Source organism: Oryza brachyantha, chromosome 1, assembly GCF_000231095.2.
Source record: "Oryza brachyantha chromosome 1, ObraRS2, whole genome shotgun sequence".
Lineage (NCBI taxonomy): Eukaryota > Viridiplantae > Streptophyta > Magnoliopsida > Poales > Poaceae > Oryza > Oryza brachyantha.
Window position 1 is genome coordinate 18,382,415 of NC_023163.2, and position 16,254 is coordinate 18,398,668.

Here is a 16,254-nt window from a genome sequence, read left to right on the forward strand (position 1 = left end):
AGCACGTCTGCGTAGGTGAGATAATTAAAATTGTTGAAAAACAAAAGGCATTAATAGGGGTTTGAACTGTAATTTAAAAAACATGAAAAATATATTACTACCTCCGTTACATATCTAAGACTTTCTAATCTTGCCTAAATTCATCAATTAGTAAATGTATATAATTTATATATATATATATATGTCTAAATTTATTAGCATCCATATGAGCTATAAAGTCTTACATCGTGGAACGGATGAACGGATGAAGTACTTTTTTTCATGCTATAACATGTTTTCGTCCTTCTTAAATTCACGTAGATGATAATGGATATATATTGAGATGGATGTAATTATGACCAAAGCGACAAACATATGAAATGAATGTAGGTACAATAGCTTTTAAAAATTTGAAAACATTCAAAACTGTTATCAGCCCTAAAGACGAAGCTACGATGTATCTGTACGTGTACGTAGACAACATGTCAAGCCAGGTGGAGAAAAATGAAAAGCACATGGACAGCGTTCAACATTTCCACCACCGTGGCACCAATTTTTTTATAATATAAAATTCCCTACATCTTTTTTGGCTCCTTTTCACATGGCCTTCCATTTGGGTGCACAGCCGCGGTGTGGCCTCAGCAAGCTCTCTCTCTCTCTCTCTCTATTTTATAGCAGCAAGCAGCGTATGCGTTCTCGGTTTTTCTCCGCGGCGCTTTCACCGCTTCTCTCTCTCTCTCTCTCTCTCTCCTGCGTCCTGCCCCCTTCCTCCCTCCTACAAAGCCGTGGGCGCTGCTCGCCGCGGGGGGTCTCGCGCGCGCGCGTTAACAACCTCCAAAAACCCTAGCCTCCCTCGCGACCGGGTCTCGGGGGTTCGATTGGATCGGCTCGGCTCGGTTTGCCCCCCACTCTCATTCGGTTGCTGCAGGTGCGCGGGATTTTGCATCGAATCCTCTGTTTTCTCTCTGCTTGTTCATCTTTTGTTTTGGGTTTTTTTTTTGACGTTTGATGCGGCGGTGGGTCGGGGTTGGTTTTGTTTGTCGTTTTCCGTCTCAAATCTGGGTTTTTGGATCTCGTGGGGTTTGTTTGTATGGTTTTTGTGCGGTTCTTTGTGGAATACAGGTAGATGTTCTTCGCCTGTACCTATTATCTCTGGTTCCTTGTTTGTTTTTCTTTGCGATTTGTAACATAAGTTTTGTCCTTTTTTTCCCTTTGCGATTTGTAACAGAATTTTTGTTCTTTTTTGTTGTATTTATAGGGATCTTTCTCCTCTTAAAAGGCAAAATTGTTTGGTTTCCCTTTATTTGAATGGTCTCTATTCACTCCCCTGTTAATCACATGGCCTTTTCTTTTTGCCCTCTTTTATGGTTTCTGTTCAGGGCGTGCAATTTAGTGATACGAGCACCAAATTTGATGGTTTGGTCCTTTTTCTATGAATCTTTCAGTGCATGATGTGCAGATTCATTTGATTTGTCTAAGATTCTCTACTTGTTTGGGTTGCTCCTGTTGATTTGATGAGGGAAAGTGGAATATTATTTATAGTGTCAATCTGATGTGCCAAATGCTACTTAATAATATAATAGGTATAATACTCGTAATAGTTGATACAAAATGCCACTTAATAATATAATTGGTATAATACCCTTAATAGTTCATAGAAGTGAAGGTATAATACTCTTAATAGTTGGTACTACAAAATGCTAAATAGTTGATAGAAGTGAGTGTTTAGTGCCTTCACACCTTCTAGGAAGACATCTATTTGTTTCAATGGAGACTGCAAACCTGTTAAATGGACATACTAAATTGAATCTGGGAATCATTTGTTTTTTCTTTTAATTATCATGTGGCTAATACCTCCAACTAATTATGCACAATATCATGTGGTGCAAAGAACTTGACTTATCTATTTGATGTTACATTCAGTTTGCGAATTTGGTTATTTCTAAAATATAAACAGTGCTATATACACATTTTTTATATAAGTTGTAATCTATTTGGTTCCTGATATATTAACAATATACTTTTTCACAGGATATTGTTGGCATTTGCATTCTTCTGTCTGTTATTTGAAGGAAGCCTGTTCACCCTGAGAGAGCCTTGCTTTATTTGGTACTACTCATCTTTGCTATACACCATTTTCTGTCCAAAGTACCATTTTTGTCTGCATTTGGTACTACACATTGTTAATCGTGGTTTTACATTATATGCAATGACAAATACTTATCTCAGTTATTTGTTCTTGCAATATTAAGAAATATGTGTTCATAGTCAAGGTTAAAAATTGCCATGAGTAATTGGGGTTATACGGTACCCATAGGGTTAAAACTGCGAACCTGTTAGGTTTCAGTACTTGTTAAGTTAATGACACCATAAATCATAACATTTGAGAACTTACAATCTTTTGTTAACATATGCATGGATCAACTAATTGTTAAAATTAAATCTGGAATTCACTTACAAACGGGTATGCTATATTATGAACTCACTTGTTGACACAATTATGATTTCTTTGGAGTAACGGAATGTTGCAAATACATAAGAACATGTTTTAGAGATATGCAAACATTTAACTGAGACCAAATTTAACTGTAAAGACCATGCATCATGTTAAGATTTATTGATCATGTCAAAAATCCACACTGAAGTTGTTAACTAGATTTTGGTTTCCTTCTTTTCTTCAACTGTCATTATCCCAGTATTATTTTGGCCTCCTGTAGATCTTATTTTTTTAGTATTACCCAGGATGAGATTTTGACTGTGGCTTAACTTTTAATTAGCAGGCTCATTGGCTTTCATTTTGCCTGAATGGTGCTACTGGAACCTTCTGGGTAGAAGCTGAAGCTTAGTTTGGAACTAAGACGTACTGATTTCGTACGTAGAAAGTGGCGAGAAATGGATCGTGATGATATAGCTGGTTTCGTTAGTGGAGGTTGCAAGGTGTTCTGAGTTTTCTAAGTTCTAACCCAGTAGATGATAATATAGTTATGATATACAGAAGTCAGGCAACCGGTTCTTTTCATTTACTATTTGGTTGACGTTTGATGTGTGTTAACTGGAATGGACAAATTGTCTTCTGGCCTTGGGTTTGGTGATAGTATCAACGCCTTGGACACTTCCCATCATTGGAGCACTGTTCAGCATAATTCTGGGCTTAAAGCTACTACAATTGACGGTTCAGCATATTCCAGTTTTTCTATTGCAAGCTCAAAAACACTGAAAAGGAAGCGAGGTGCTATGGCAGGACCAGATGGTACCGGAAATCCATTACTTACTTTGGGTTTAGGGCACTCACCAAGTTCATCTGATAATAGCAAAGTAAGTTCTGCCACAGCTTATGCAATGTCTCCATCTCCTCTGAAAGAGGCCGATGAGGAGTCATCAGTAGATCTTGGCCTGAAATTTGAGCTTTGCCTTGGCAATGATATGGCACAATATCAAAAGAAGTCCCTTGTTGGTGCTAAGAATTCGCCGTTGATGAACTCTCCTAAACTTAATCTTCAGCTGAGTTTGTCTACTGGGTCACCTGAATCAGCTGTCACCAACACAAATTTGGTGTCACCAATTATTCAGGGTGGCTGGGAGATACCTGTTACCAACAGTTCACCAACAATTATCGGGGAAGGATCAGTACCCTGTACATGGGTTTTTGAGAAGTCAGTGGTTTCATCTTCATATGCCTCTGAAGCAACATACGCCTTTCCATTTTCAAAGATACCCAAAACAGGGGATTTTGCTATGCCTTCTGTCATATCGTCAACCTTGGTAACAAGTATGAAAAGCCCAGTTGCCTGTACTTCTGGGTCAACTAATCCCCAACAACGCATCAGTAACACCAAAAATTGTCAGTTTCCAGGATGTGTGAAAGGAGCAAGAGGTGCATCAGGGCGTTGCATAGCCCATGGTGGTGGTAGGAGATGCCAAAAACCTGGTTGCCAGAAGGGTGCTGAGGGAAGGACCATATATTGCAAGGCCCATGGTGGAGGAAGAAGATGCCAATTTCTTGGATGTACAAAGAGCGCTGAAGGGCGAACTGACCACTGTATAGCTCACGGTGGTGGTCGTCGTTGCAGTCATGAAGGTTGCTCTCGGGCTGCACGTGGCAAATCTGGCTTGTGCATCAGGCATGGAGGTGGCAAAAGATGTCAGAAGGAGAATTGTATCAGGAGTGCAGAAGGGCATTCTGGCTTCTGCATCTCTCATGGTGGTGGGAGGCGATGCCAATTTCCAGAATGCTCAAAGGGTGCACAAGGAAGCACAAAGTTTTGCAAGGCACATGGTGGAGGGAAGCGCTGCACATTCTTGGGCTGCAGCAAAGGAGCTGAAGGTAGCACTCTTTTTTGCAAGGGTCACGGTGGAGGCAAGAGATGCATATTTCAGGGTGGTGGCGTGTGCCCAAAGAGCGTGCATGGTGGGACTCAATATTGTGTTGCTCATGGTGGTGGCAAGAGGTGTGCTATTTCTGGTTGCACCAAGAGTGCTAGAGGGCGGACAGAGTACTGTGTCCGCCATGGAGGTGGCAAGAGGTGCAAGTTTGAGGGATGCGCGAAGAGTGCACAGGGGAGCACTGATTTCTGCAAGGCTCATGGTGGGGGTAAACGCTGCTCATGGGGCCAGGTCGACTCGGGCTTTGGTATCGGTGCGCCGCAGTGTGAGAAGTTTGCCCGGAGCAAGACTGGTCTCTGCTCAGCTCATTGTGCTTTTGTCCAGGACCATTGTGTCCGTGGTGGTGGTGCCTACCAGTTCGCAACTGATGTCAAATTCGACGAGATGGAAGTCGCCCCAGTGAACGGAGATCCTCTCACGAAGACAAGCGGCGACGACGACCGATCTCTTCTTGGCAATGGTCGTCCTCCTGCTGCGCTGGCGGCTACCCCGGATCAACTTTCTGAAGGAAGAGTGCATGGTGGTGGCCTTCTGGCCTTGCTTTCGCGGGGTGGAAACAATGAACGTTCTGATAACTCAAAGAATGGCCCTTCTGCCATGATGACATGGGAGTGAATTCTCTTCAAGAAATTGGTTGCTCGCAGTTTTGATCTGTTTCCAGAGTTTGTGCCGTGACGGGAAAAACCAAGTGTTTTCGCATTTCTCCAGCTGTTATTGTGATGCTTTGGATTTATTGTCGCCCGCTCCACGTGTGCTATATATAAATAAGGAGCTCGTAGAGCGTGGAGTAACGGGCTTGCTGTCTTGTGCGTTATTATAGTTGATGCCGTTAAATTGCTTTTGTTTTGTGTTATTATCCATGTAATCTGGTACTTCGTATTTATATATACCGTCAGTGATTTGCTGCGCTTAATTGCTGTTGGAAAATTTCTTGTGATTTGATAAACTATTGACTTTTCGTTGCGAGCCTGGGTGTCATACACTCGTTTCCTTTTTACCATTATCGCAGGTTTCGCAGCTGTTCGTCGTGTTGCTAGTCTGCTGAAGAGGGTAAAATCTCAATAAGAAGATCGGTTTTGCTACACATTTGACGTCAAATTTTCTTCTACAAATTTGATAGATGTAAGTATAGTATAACTGTTGTGCAAATTTGACAAATTATAGCGTAAATTTTATATAACTATGGTGTAACTTTTATATAACTTTCATGTAATTTTAGCTCATTAGAATTGATCTGAGATTCATGAAAACAGAGAAGGGAAGAATCATATTGCATATATGGATGAGATAATTTGATCATATGTATAACAAAAGTATTGCACCTAACATACATTAGTTATATAAAATTTACAGTGTAATTTGTTAAATTTACACTATATTTACATCTGTCAAATCTTAGAAGAAAAATTGATGACAAAAATAAAGCCAGTTCCTAAGAAGATACCCTTTGTTCTATACTGTAAGACATTTTGCCTCTGTTCTGTATTGTAAGACATTTGGGCTATGATTAGATTTATCTATTATCCAGATGAATTTAGGCAATACCTAAGAATCAACACGGAGGCAGCAACTGTCCATAGAAACAAGAAGGCCAGAGTACAATTCCTTTTGCTTTGCAATTATGAACAGTTCAAAGGATCTCGCTTTAGAAGAATATCATTTTAGAGCTGAGATCCAGTCCAGATATGACAATAAGGTAAAAGTATGCGAGATCGACACAAAGGTCCGGCGCATGCCAAATTTACAGAATTTGGGATTGCAACTCGATGTCATATCCTATATGATCACACATTCACACCCATCAAAGGGCCAAATTTACAATGCCTCGAACAGCAGCTGTGGCAGGACAAAACTGGACAAAAACAATCGCACCCATCTGGGAGCGACCAGTTAGGACATTAGCTGGATCAAAGAATGAACAAAATTTCCTTGCTGAAAGAATCATCGCCCTAAGTATGTAAGTGCTACTGATCTACCGTCCTAGTATCGTTCAAGCTACCAGCGTCTTCTGGCGGTGGCTTTATATACCTCCCTAACGTTTTTTGGCGAGCTCTCTTCTTGATTCTCTGGATCTTGTCTTTGCTCTGTTGTTTCCTCCGCTCCTTCTCCTGCTGTCTTATGTTCCGCTCCCGCTCGTACAAGCCTTGCCAAAACACTTCACCAGTTTTCGGCCAGAGCCACCTTCGGTCAGGGTGATCCTCGTCAAACTCTTCTGCCAGGTCCTCGTCCATGCTCTTCAGAGTGGCGAAGGAGAACCACTGGATTGACATCTGACCTCTCCTGCCGTTGAGCAGATGTTGCTCCTGCATCGCACCTGTCTTTGGGTTTATATAAACCATCCTTCGGGCACTGTGGAATGCCCAAACGTTTACGATCAACTCAAGAACACGGGAATAACAGTGCTGGTCCTGTGAAATCAACAGAGCAATGAAACGGAATTAGAAATCCATATTAACTCTCACTAGGAGGGTGGTATGTTTGCCATGGACGCCATATCCCAGCAAGTGCATTTCAGTGATTATCCAAATGTAAATCTAAGTATGGCTGACAAAAGATGGTAGATACTATCTTTTGAATTTCTTTAGATCTAGACATGAAAATCGAACTGCAGTGCAAGTGCATTTCAGCATATTCCATTTCATGCAGTAGAGCATTGGAGCAGAACATTAAAATGAGGTTTGTTTTGTATAAGGTAACTGATGTACGCACCCTGTGAAGACTCAATACGCAATGTCCTGTTTGATGATGTTTGTCATACATTTGTGAATCCAGTGCATCTGCAAACATTCTACAATACAGCAGCATATCAGTAGTGTCAACCAAGTAGCAAATATTATAGATTATTAAGACAATCACATCATGTGGGAGGACTAATGGAAAACGAAAAAGATTGATGAATGCAGCAATACAACCAATAAATTGAATAAAAGGATAGATGCTACCATGGTACTATAGCAAGTGTTACTTTGAAATGACCACATTCCACTAGAAATCGAAAGAGTTTACTTTGGACGTTGGCCCAATGTCTGACCGTGTAACAGCAGGCTATGCTCTAACATTTGAAAGTTTTTATGTTAACATTCACTACCACACCAGTAACCCCACATTACCTTTTTTACCAGGTACATTTGAAGTTCTTTAATGTTATGCTATCAACATATTGCTAATCTCTTATTTCAGTCTCTAAAACAAGCTTATTATGGGAAAGATCTACAGCGATATTTAGTATCAATTCTAATTTAGAAAGAGAAACCCCTGTTAAAAGGCAAAGATGGTTGGTGGCAGTGAATCCTGTTGCACATTAGTCTTTATACATAATTTTATTTTCATATTTCAGTCCCCCAAACAAAAGTTTTTGAAGGAAAGGCCCACAGTTACAAAATTATCACACCTACATGTAGTAGTAAATTAGAACAATGTAAATGGCATGTGCTCCCTGTAACAAAAGTAACAACAATGTGAAGGGTGTTCAATTTAAAAACTAATGATTTATTTGTTTCAAACGATACTATCTCATCATATGTACAATTCATTTTTATTTTTAGTGGAACAAATACTGGCATTTAGCTAGTTTGAGCAAATATTAGTGACAGTGCTCATCTACATGTGCTTAGATCAGCTATTCATCAGTTCTCATCACCAGTAGATCTTTTTGAAATGTATATACACCATCAAACAGTTAGCTATTGTAATGATGTCTTCCATATAATACTGCTATGGTGACTATTAAATTCCAAAAGAGATATAGTAGTGTGTACCTTGAGAACATTACAAATTCCAAGAATGATCTTGTAGGCAAAACCCAGCTTTGCATCACAGACCAAGTATCTCCATCATTAGGCATAAGTGGCACATTATTCAGATCATCACCAAGCTGCATGCCGTACATCCTTTGGAAAGCTTTCAGAACTGCTAACCTTCAAGATAGTAATTATCTTCAGTTTGGCAGCAGCGTCATAAATTCTATATGATGAAGCTAACTGGTTTTGACTAGAGCGTTGATATTCGTAAATTGAATAAATTAATGAAAATGTCTTCTAGTTTATTAATAATTGTAAAATAAACTAATGAATTATGTCGAATCCAAACAGAATCATTTTAAACTGGAATATTTGTAATACTATAACTTGGTGTAATCTATGAAACATGGTTAAATGGTTAACCTGCAATTCCCAGCATTGATTGCATCACAGAAGGACCAGAAATCTTGGTTTGCAAGGTTCCTTTCATCTTGGTCCATCCGAACCCAAAAATAAAAGGCATCTCCATGCTTTTGAGTTTGAACAGCTTCCAACAGTGCAGATTCAGCTTTTTTCGACAAGTTTGCCTGGTCAATATAAATACGAGGCCTAATCATTATGCAATATATCTCTGCTTTGCATTGTTAAAATGATTAATGCATATGAACAACATGGCAACATGTTATCAATGATATCATTTCCCAATAATTCCTTCAACAAGCATATCGTGGGAAACTGATGGTACACATTCATTAAAGCATCAAAACAAAGGGTGCTCGAATATAAATAAAATTGATATACCTACCTTTCTTGCTGTTACTCTCCAAGACTGAAATCCTATCCAAGAATTTTTATGAATTCGATCAATCCTGTTCGCTAGAGCAAAGAAAGCTCCAAATTCACCAAGAATATCTCTGTAGTACCCATTGTTGAGAAGTGGAAGACGAGAAGAAGCATCAATGTCATCTGCTCCAGGCCTTCGACCTTTCGAAGACTAATGAAAAATAAACATCATTGATCAATGTGAGTCACTAAAATATTTGTAAATGACCGCAATTATGTCTGGCTAGCCATATATGTTTCACTGGTCCATTACTAATCCTTTTATGATACATCATTCTTCTCATAATTGTGGAAAAAATAGAAAATGTATGGTGTCATAATGTAAAGTAATCATGCAGACCTTCGGACAAAGTCTACATGGATAAGACTTCTAGAATCTCAAGAGCTAAATGGATTTATAATTTTGGAATAATACCCTCGAAGATTGAACTTATGAAAGTACGAGGAACTCTCTCAAGGGTCTCTGCATCTAAATCATCAAAATGCATGCAATGGCATGAAGATATGTGTGACAGATTGCACGTTGTTACCAAGTTAAGCATTGCTAGGTCACAGGGCTCACAGGCTTACTACTGTGCAGATCTAGATTTCATCAGAAGTTAGAAATTTCCACTCCATATTAAGTGAACATATGCAGCTAGCCATGAAATCAGGTATGCACCATTTGACTTTACAACAACTATTGCTTTCTTTTCATTTATAACATCAGAAATGGTTTCAATGGAACTCCTAGTTAGAACATACATGCAAGTGCAAAGAGAGAACAAAAACTCACCAGGCCAATTCCACGATAAAGGGAGCTTCTATGCAGGAAAGGCCAAGTCCCCTCCCCAAAGAAAGGCTCATATATACAAAGTGGCTGACCTGTCCGTTCAAGCTCCTTGTCATCTCTTTCATGCAAGTCATTCTTCATCCTCTCTACCCTTTTGACATTTCTATACACTTCCTCCCATGTTCCATGAGGCTGTTCACTCCTCTCTTTCAACTGCATAACAAAAAATCATTCCAATCACTTCAAGTGTTCTTTCCAAAAGCACAAACCATGTGTCGAGTTTAAAGCAATGGAATTTATAGTTTTGTACTTACCTCCTCTTCTTCCAATCTCTTTTTGATATTCGCAATCTCATATGCTCTCTCTTCCTCCCATGCCATAACAGAGAACGTGTCATCAATCTTTGATGCGTTACTGTGGTGATCTTCCATTTGGTTGCTGCGCCACTCCTCCTCTAGTTTCTGGAGTATATAACCAGCTGAAGTCTCATTGATATGGTATAAGTGCTTCACATCCTCAAAGAGATGCCATTTCCACTCTTGTTTCAAGGCAACAGGTATCTCACCACCAGATAATGGTGTTAGTACTTCAGCAGGAAACTTAATAACGTTTTCCAATAGCATAGCATACCCTTCAACGGTTTCTGAAGCCATAAGATTCTTGGCATGGACCTTTCCAGCTGATGCAATTTTTCGCCCTAGAACAGAAATCTTCCCATTTGATACTGCTTGCAATAGAACTTGCGTTAACTTGCCAATATTCTTACATGGAAAAAGAAGTGCATTTGTCCCATCATCAATCTAAGACATCGAGAAAAGTGCTTTAGTTAGCATCCTAGATCTACAATAACTAGTATTTGATTTGAGAAGTATATCCTGATAGAATATGAGATATAGACAAACATACATATTTTCTGATGATTTCAAGGTCTGGAGCTATAACCAGTTTCTCAAGACACATAGCTTGAACTAGCACACTTGGGAAGGATTGCTCATTAAGGCAAGAACCATATATAACAAGGTCAGATATACCAAGGAGATTGTCCTTATCTTCAGAAGCAACAAGTTCCAGTGCACCTCTTGGGAAGCCAACGTTTAGAGCAACATCCTATGATAATGCAAACAGTACCAAGAAATTAGACTCAACTTTACAGCTTTTAAATTTATAAAGTGCAATTTTAGTGAAGAGTGCAGGAGTGCTAAATAACCTCAAGGACCGTCCTATGCTTCTCAGTTACGTTTTCAGCCAAGATTCTCACTTTCAGTTCAACTTGGTTGCTATTCTCAGAAGGATACTGTTGTAACAGAGACCCTATGGCTTGTAAGACAAGTGCTTCTTCCATCAAAAAACCACCATACGAAAACTGACTACCAACAATAGCAATTACAAAATCACTTGGACTTAAACCCATACTGACTCTCACACCTTCATAATAACTTTGGGTTGTGATTCTATCTTGAAATGGTACTACAGGGGAACCTGGAATCACGAAATAGTTACCAGAATCAAATGCAGCGTACATCACCTGCAGGACGCAAACACAGTTAAACAATATATTTTAAGGTCGGATTCAAATGACAGTAAGTTATATGATTGGTAAATTGAGAACAGAAGTAAATACCGGCAATACATAGTTGGGGAAAACTATAACACTTGCCCTACTGAAGGCCTCTTTCCAACCATCTAAGATCTGGGTCATTCCACTAGAATTGTATTCACTAATACGGTGAGCGAGAGAACTTTCTTGCACATTCCAAATGACAGGTATGGATTTGAAAGGCTCCTGCAGAAGACTGTAGACAGTCCAAATCAAACACTAGATTTCATGTAAATCTTAAAAATCTATCATACTGCTAAACAAATCAACAAATGGATAGTTATAGAACCTTTGTTCATACCTACCTCGAAAATACTGGTCTTGATTCAATAGAATTCACAAGTATACCATCATAGCTGCAGAAATAATGCAAATAAACCTGATGAGGAAATTGTTGGTTGATTTATTCGGTTAGACATCGGATAAAAGAAATTAGAGACACAGACCGGTTTAAGAAATTCGGAATCCACCATAACTGATTTTCTACCGTGTCCTACTTCTACTCAAACAAGAAATTCACGTCCTACTGTGACAAGAAAAGAAGAGATAGAATAGGAGTTTGTTTTAGTGATCGGTAGAATCAGACTCCGTATCAAATACGAGATAAACCCCTAACTCCCACCAGCGATATAAATACAGAGGAGGAGGGGACGCCCAAATCCAACGTGCAAAATTCGTGACCCTAATTGCCCGATCGATTAGGCGCTGGAAGGGAGTCGTGAGGTAATCTCAGGACTTGCAGGAAGAAGACCCGAAGGTCGTCGACGCCTGATCAAGGGGAGAAAGCCCTACTGCTATGCCGTCCATGCCTACTGCGAGGGAGAACAGAGAAGAAGAGAGGAAAGAACAGAGAAGGAGATCAACTCGAACTCAATGGCTTCTCAATCAGGTCAGTAGATCAAATTAATTCCGCATTAGCAGAGGTGATCAATATCAGGCTAAGATTAGAAATTAACGTTGGATCAAATAACCCAACAGAAATGATTAGGAGGATGAGGCTGATGCCACAAATTATATAAATGGAACAAGTGAGAAAAAAATGCATTGCAAGATACAACAAAATGAGATATAAACTTCAGAAACTTACTCTAGCCAATCTACAGATATATGTAAGTCTGTGTCCTCACGTAAAAGATTAACTGTGATACCAATAGTTCTCCAAATATTACTACAAGAACCATCCTTCAATGAGAAAACCTGCACGACAATTTGTAAAGGTGGTCAAGGGCAATAGCAGAAATCTATTTTTAGGCAAAACTGGAGTTCAAATACAAATGGAGGTCAGATTCTACCATCCAACATACTACGAATGCTAGCAATGTCAGAATGTCATGCATAACGTTTTTCATTACTGCATACATCCCAGTATCATTCACACATGATTGTACCTGAACTTGTTGCAATAATATACCCAGCTTTCTAATATAACAAAAAATAACGGAAAACAAAACAAAAGACACGGCTGCACATATTTCCTTCAACTAGTAAGTCCACTCGTCGCACAAAAAAAAAGTAAGCTCACTACGGTAATGAATTCAGGCGAACCAGTTCAGCCACGCACCTTCATTTCGTAGCCCATCGCTTCTAGCACCGAGGCAACGGTAACCATCTGAAGCTGCATTGCACCGGGAGAGAGATCCCCAAACACCTATACGGAGTCCAAACGCAGAGAGCGAACGAATCAAAAACCCATGTCGCGAAAAAAAAAAACTCGGCCCAGATTATCTGCCCCAACACAACCCAGCTCAACTCCTCACCATGGCAAGGCGCGGCTGCCGCACCCCGAACCTCCTCACGGGACTCCCGAGCTTCGCCGAGCTGTCGGCCTCCTCCCTCCGCTCCTTCGCCCACCTCTCCCTCAGCCTCGTCGGCTCGAACACCACGCCCTCGCCTGTCTCCAGCACCCCGAGGCCGCGGGGCAGCAAGGACTCAGCTCCTCCCCTCCCGCCGCCCGCTCGCCGCGAGGGGAGCAGAATCGTCGGGCGCTCGACGACGCCCGATCCGGGGAAGACGACCACGACAACGATGGTGACGAAGAAGAAGGCGGCGGCGAAGCCGATCCACTGGAGGTAGTCCACCTTCTCGAACAGCAGGAACCGCGCGAGCCGGGATCTCGCGCTCGCCCGCCGCGCCGCCCCTCCACCCCCTCCCACCGCCGCAGCGCGCAGCAGCGGCGGGGGCGGCGGCTGCGGCCCACGCTTGTGTCCCCCCGCGGCCCCCGCCCCCCCACCGGCGCCGTTCTCGAGGGACCCCATCGCTAGGGCGTAGCTGAACCCATCAATCCATAGCAGCAGCAGCAGCAGCGGTGGCAGTAGTAGACTGCGCTGGACTCGTGAGGCCTCCGCCGCGAGGCGTTTCCGTTCGCGCTTGGTCCGGAGGTGGGGGATGCGAGCGAGAGCAGCGAGGACGACGACGACGACGGAGAGAGAGAGAGAAAGAGAGGGTGGTGGCGTTTAAGGCGTGGCGACCCGAGCTGCTCACGGCCGTCAGATCGCGATCCGACGGCTTGTGGAGGGGGCTCCCCGCGCCCCCCCGGGGCATGGGGCCATGGGCCCCGCTGTTTCGGGAACCGGATGGGGTGGGGCCCACCGCGCCTGGGGCTCCGCGCTCTGTCGCCCAGCCGTGGTTATGGCAGGTGGGGCCCACACGTCGCCCGGGGTGGCCCCAGCTTGCAGGCTCTGGGTAAGCCCGTGCGTCGGGGAAGAAATTGGAACGGCTAAAATTATTAATCGCGGGTTTAGCGACTAAATTCCGTGTCATTATCGTTTGCTTGGCACGCATGGGAAAAGCGTTACTACCGCGACTTAATCTTGATTCTTGAGTTGAGGGGGAAAGGATTCTCTCTGCAGGTGGCGGCAGCTTTGATTGGTCCGTCCATAAAGTTTCAGCACGGTGGGGGTACACGGGTAGTAGCAGTAGATCTTTTTTTATCTAACGGGTAAGGGCATTCCCAACCTATAACACCAGATATAGTTTTTATAAAATTTTCATTAGTACTAGACATTACTCTTCCAATGCAAACACTATTATTTCATACTTCAATTTAATGATACTTATCTCACATGGTATCTTGGATGTTGTGTAGAAACCATGTCTCATGCAAGACATCGTTTCATTCTCTTTTCTCATTTATTCACTTGACATATCATCTTTTATTCTAGATAGTAACTTATTTAATACTATGGACATCATTTAGTTATTGGGTTAGAAATGCACTGAAAATGTGAAATGCACCGGTGAGGGCAGGCCTGTGCCTGTGAAAGCTCAGCAAAGCAGAGCGTTTCTGTCACCCAAAGCGGAAAGAAAGATCGCGATTCGCAACCGTGACCAAAGAAAGCTTTGGCCGATGCAAGGCGCTGTGGCGGCGGCAGAATGTGGAGAAAGCGTCGCCTTTGTAGTTCACCGGCTGGTTGGTCGAGCACTTCACTTTGTATAAACTTATATTAATTTTTAAGCTAATTTGGCTAAATTGTAAGCTGTGGTTAATAAATTTAAGCGGTACTTTAGCTAACATGAGATATTTTTGCCTCGCTTTTCTGTGACACTACCATGTAGAACATATGTAATGAAGAAAGAATCTTGTCACAACTATAACTGTAAACCAAACAATCATCAAACTTACTTAGGTGTGACGACCTTAGGCAAATTGTGGAAGTCTGGAAGCTCATTTGTCCTCTATGAAATCTTAGGAGAATTTAATGCAAATTAACTTACTTTTGTAAAACTTTTTAAAAATTCCTATGTTAAAAAAAACACTTACTGCTTTCATCTCAAATATATAAGAAATTTTGGCTATGCAACAATATCTTAAGATTGGTTTAATCATATACTGTCTCCGTCCCTAAATGTTTAACACTGTTGACTTTTTTATATACGTTTGACTATTCGTTTTATTCAAAAATTTCTGTCAAATATTTAAAGTTATATATATGCATAAAAATATATTTAGCAATAAATAAAATGATATAAGAATAATTAATAAATTATGTAATTTTTTTGATAAGACGAATAGTCAAACATATATAAAAAAGTCAACGGTGTAAAGAGTAATCTGCTGGACGCAGTTGGTTCATTGGAGAATTTAGGAGGATTCTCTCACTAGACTAAACTAACTGGAGCAGCGCGTTTTGGGCGTTGGGTGCTTAGTTCTTAATTACGTTAGCGTGTTAACACGTGCAAACAAAATCTTCATGGGTTTCCTAACTCCAAATGGCCAAGATGAGCTGCACGACAGAAGCATGCAAATTGCGTGGCCATGTGCTGGGTTGAGTGCCAAAGCGTGCAAAGAGGAGGACCTATCTGCACGGCAGCTGACATTGATTTGCATGGAGGATTGGGAGGTAGTGTAGAGAGTGAGATTTTGGACAAAAGAAAAGCTCCATCACAAGTAGCCCAGATTGTCAGCATCTGTTAGATCTACCCCGCACTAATAAAACCATTCATCAAAGACGGGGGATACTACATCAGTAGTCAGTTTGCTTTACAATCAAGCAAACAGAGAGTTTAATCGTAGCAACCCAAACATAATGATGAGGCATTCAACAATGCATTCTCCCATCATGAAGCCTAGATTAGAACAGTGTATTCACCGCTCCAGTCGTGTGCGTGCTGCAGTTCAAGGCCAATAGCAGTCGAGATGACATTTGCAACCGAATGCAATACAGTGTAAATTGAACAAATTCACACTAGCTATATACTCGTACGGCCCACGTGTACTGATCATGTGAAGTTTGAAATTAGATGTTTGTGGCACTGTGCCAGTAAACTTACCGCACATCAACCAGGCCACCACAGCCACAGGACGCTCAAAAAGCAAACGGAGCAGGTAGGCCAATGTCCCACTGGAATCAAAATCATATGGTCCATTTCTTCGTTGTGCCTGTTTCAGAAAAGGCAATCATATTTGATTGATCAAGACACCAAGGCGGTTGACCCACACC

At 41.4% G+C, this 16,254-nt stretch overlaps 2 protein-coding genes across 3 annotated transcripts; one reads left to right on the plus strand and one right to left on the minus strand.

The window, feature by feature from the left end:
* The first annotated feature begins 764 nt into the window (after positions 1-764).
* On the plus strand, positions 765-5,245 carry LOC102713682. 2 transcript variants are annotated; one of them, XM_006644317.3, is made up of 3 exons: positions 765-907; positions 2,011-2,088; positions 2,757-5,245. In XM_006644317.3, the coding sequence occupies exon 3, from the start codon at positions 3,037-3,039 to the stop codon at positions 4,975-4,977; it is 1,941 nt and encodes a 646-aa protein (XP_006644380.1). In that variant the 5' UTR covers positions 765-907; positions 2,011-2,088; positions 2,757-3,036; the 3' UTR covers positions 4,978-5,245. The 2 variants fall into 2 exon arrangements, with proteins under 2 accessions (XP_006644380.1, XP_015699310.1); XM_015843824.2 differs by having other exon boundaries at positions 2,760-5,245.
* An 850-nt stretch (positions 5,246-6,095) lies between these two features.
* LOC102715814 lies at positions 6,096-13,704 on the minus strand. Its single transcript, XM_040524762.1, has 14 exons — positions 13,072-13,704; positions 12,876-12,962; positions 12,402-12,511; positions 11,620-11,670; positions 11,339-11,510; positions 10,925-11,242; positions 10,624-10,824; positions 10,032-10,517; positions 9,721-9,930; positions 8,908-9,096; positions 8,526-8,689; positions 8,121-8,279; positions 7,072-7,150; positions 6,096-6,770 (listed from the first exon to the last, which is right to left on the minus strand). The coding sequence occupies exons 1-14, from the start codon at positions 13,567-13,569 to the stop codon at positions 6,327-6,329; spliced, it is 3,168 nt and encodes a 1,055-aa protein (XP_040380696.1). The 5' UTR covers positions 13,570-13,704; the 3' UTR covers positions 6,096-6,326.
* Positions 13,705-16,254: the final 2,550 nt, after the last annotated feature.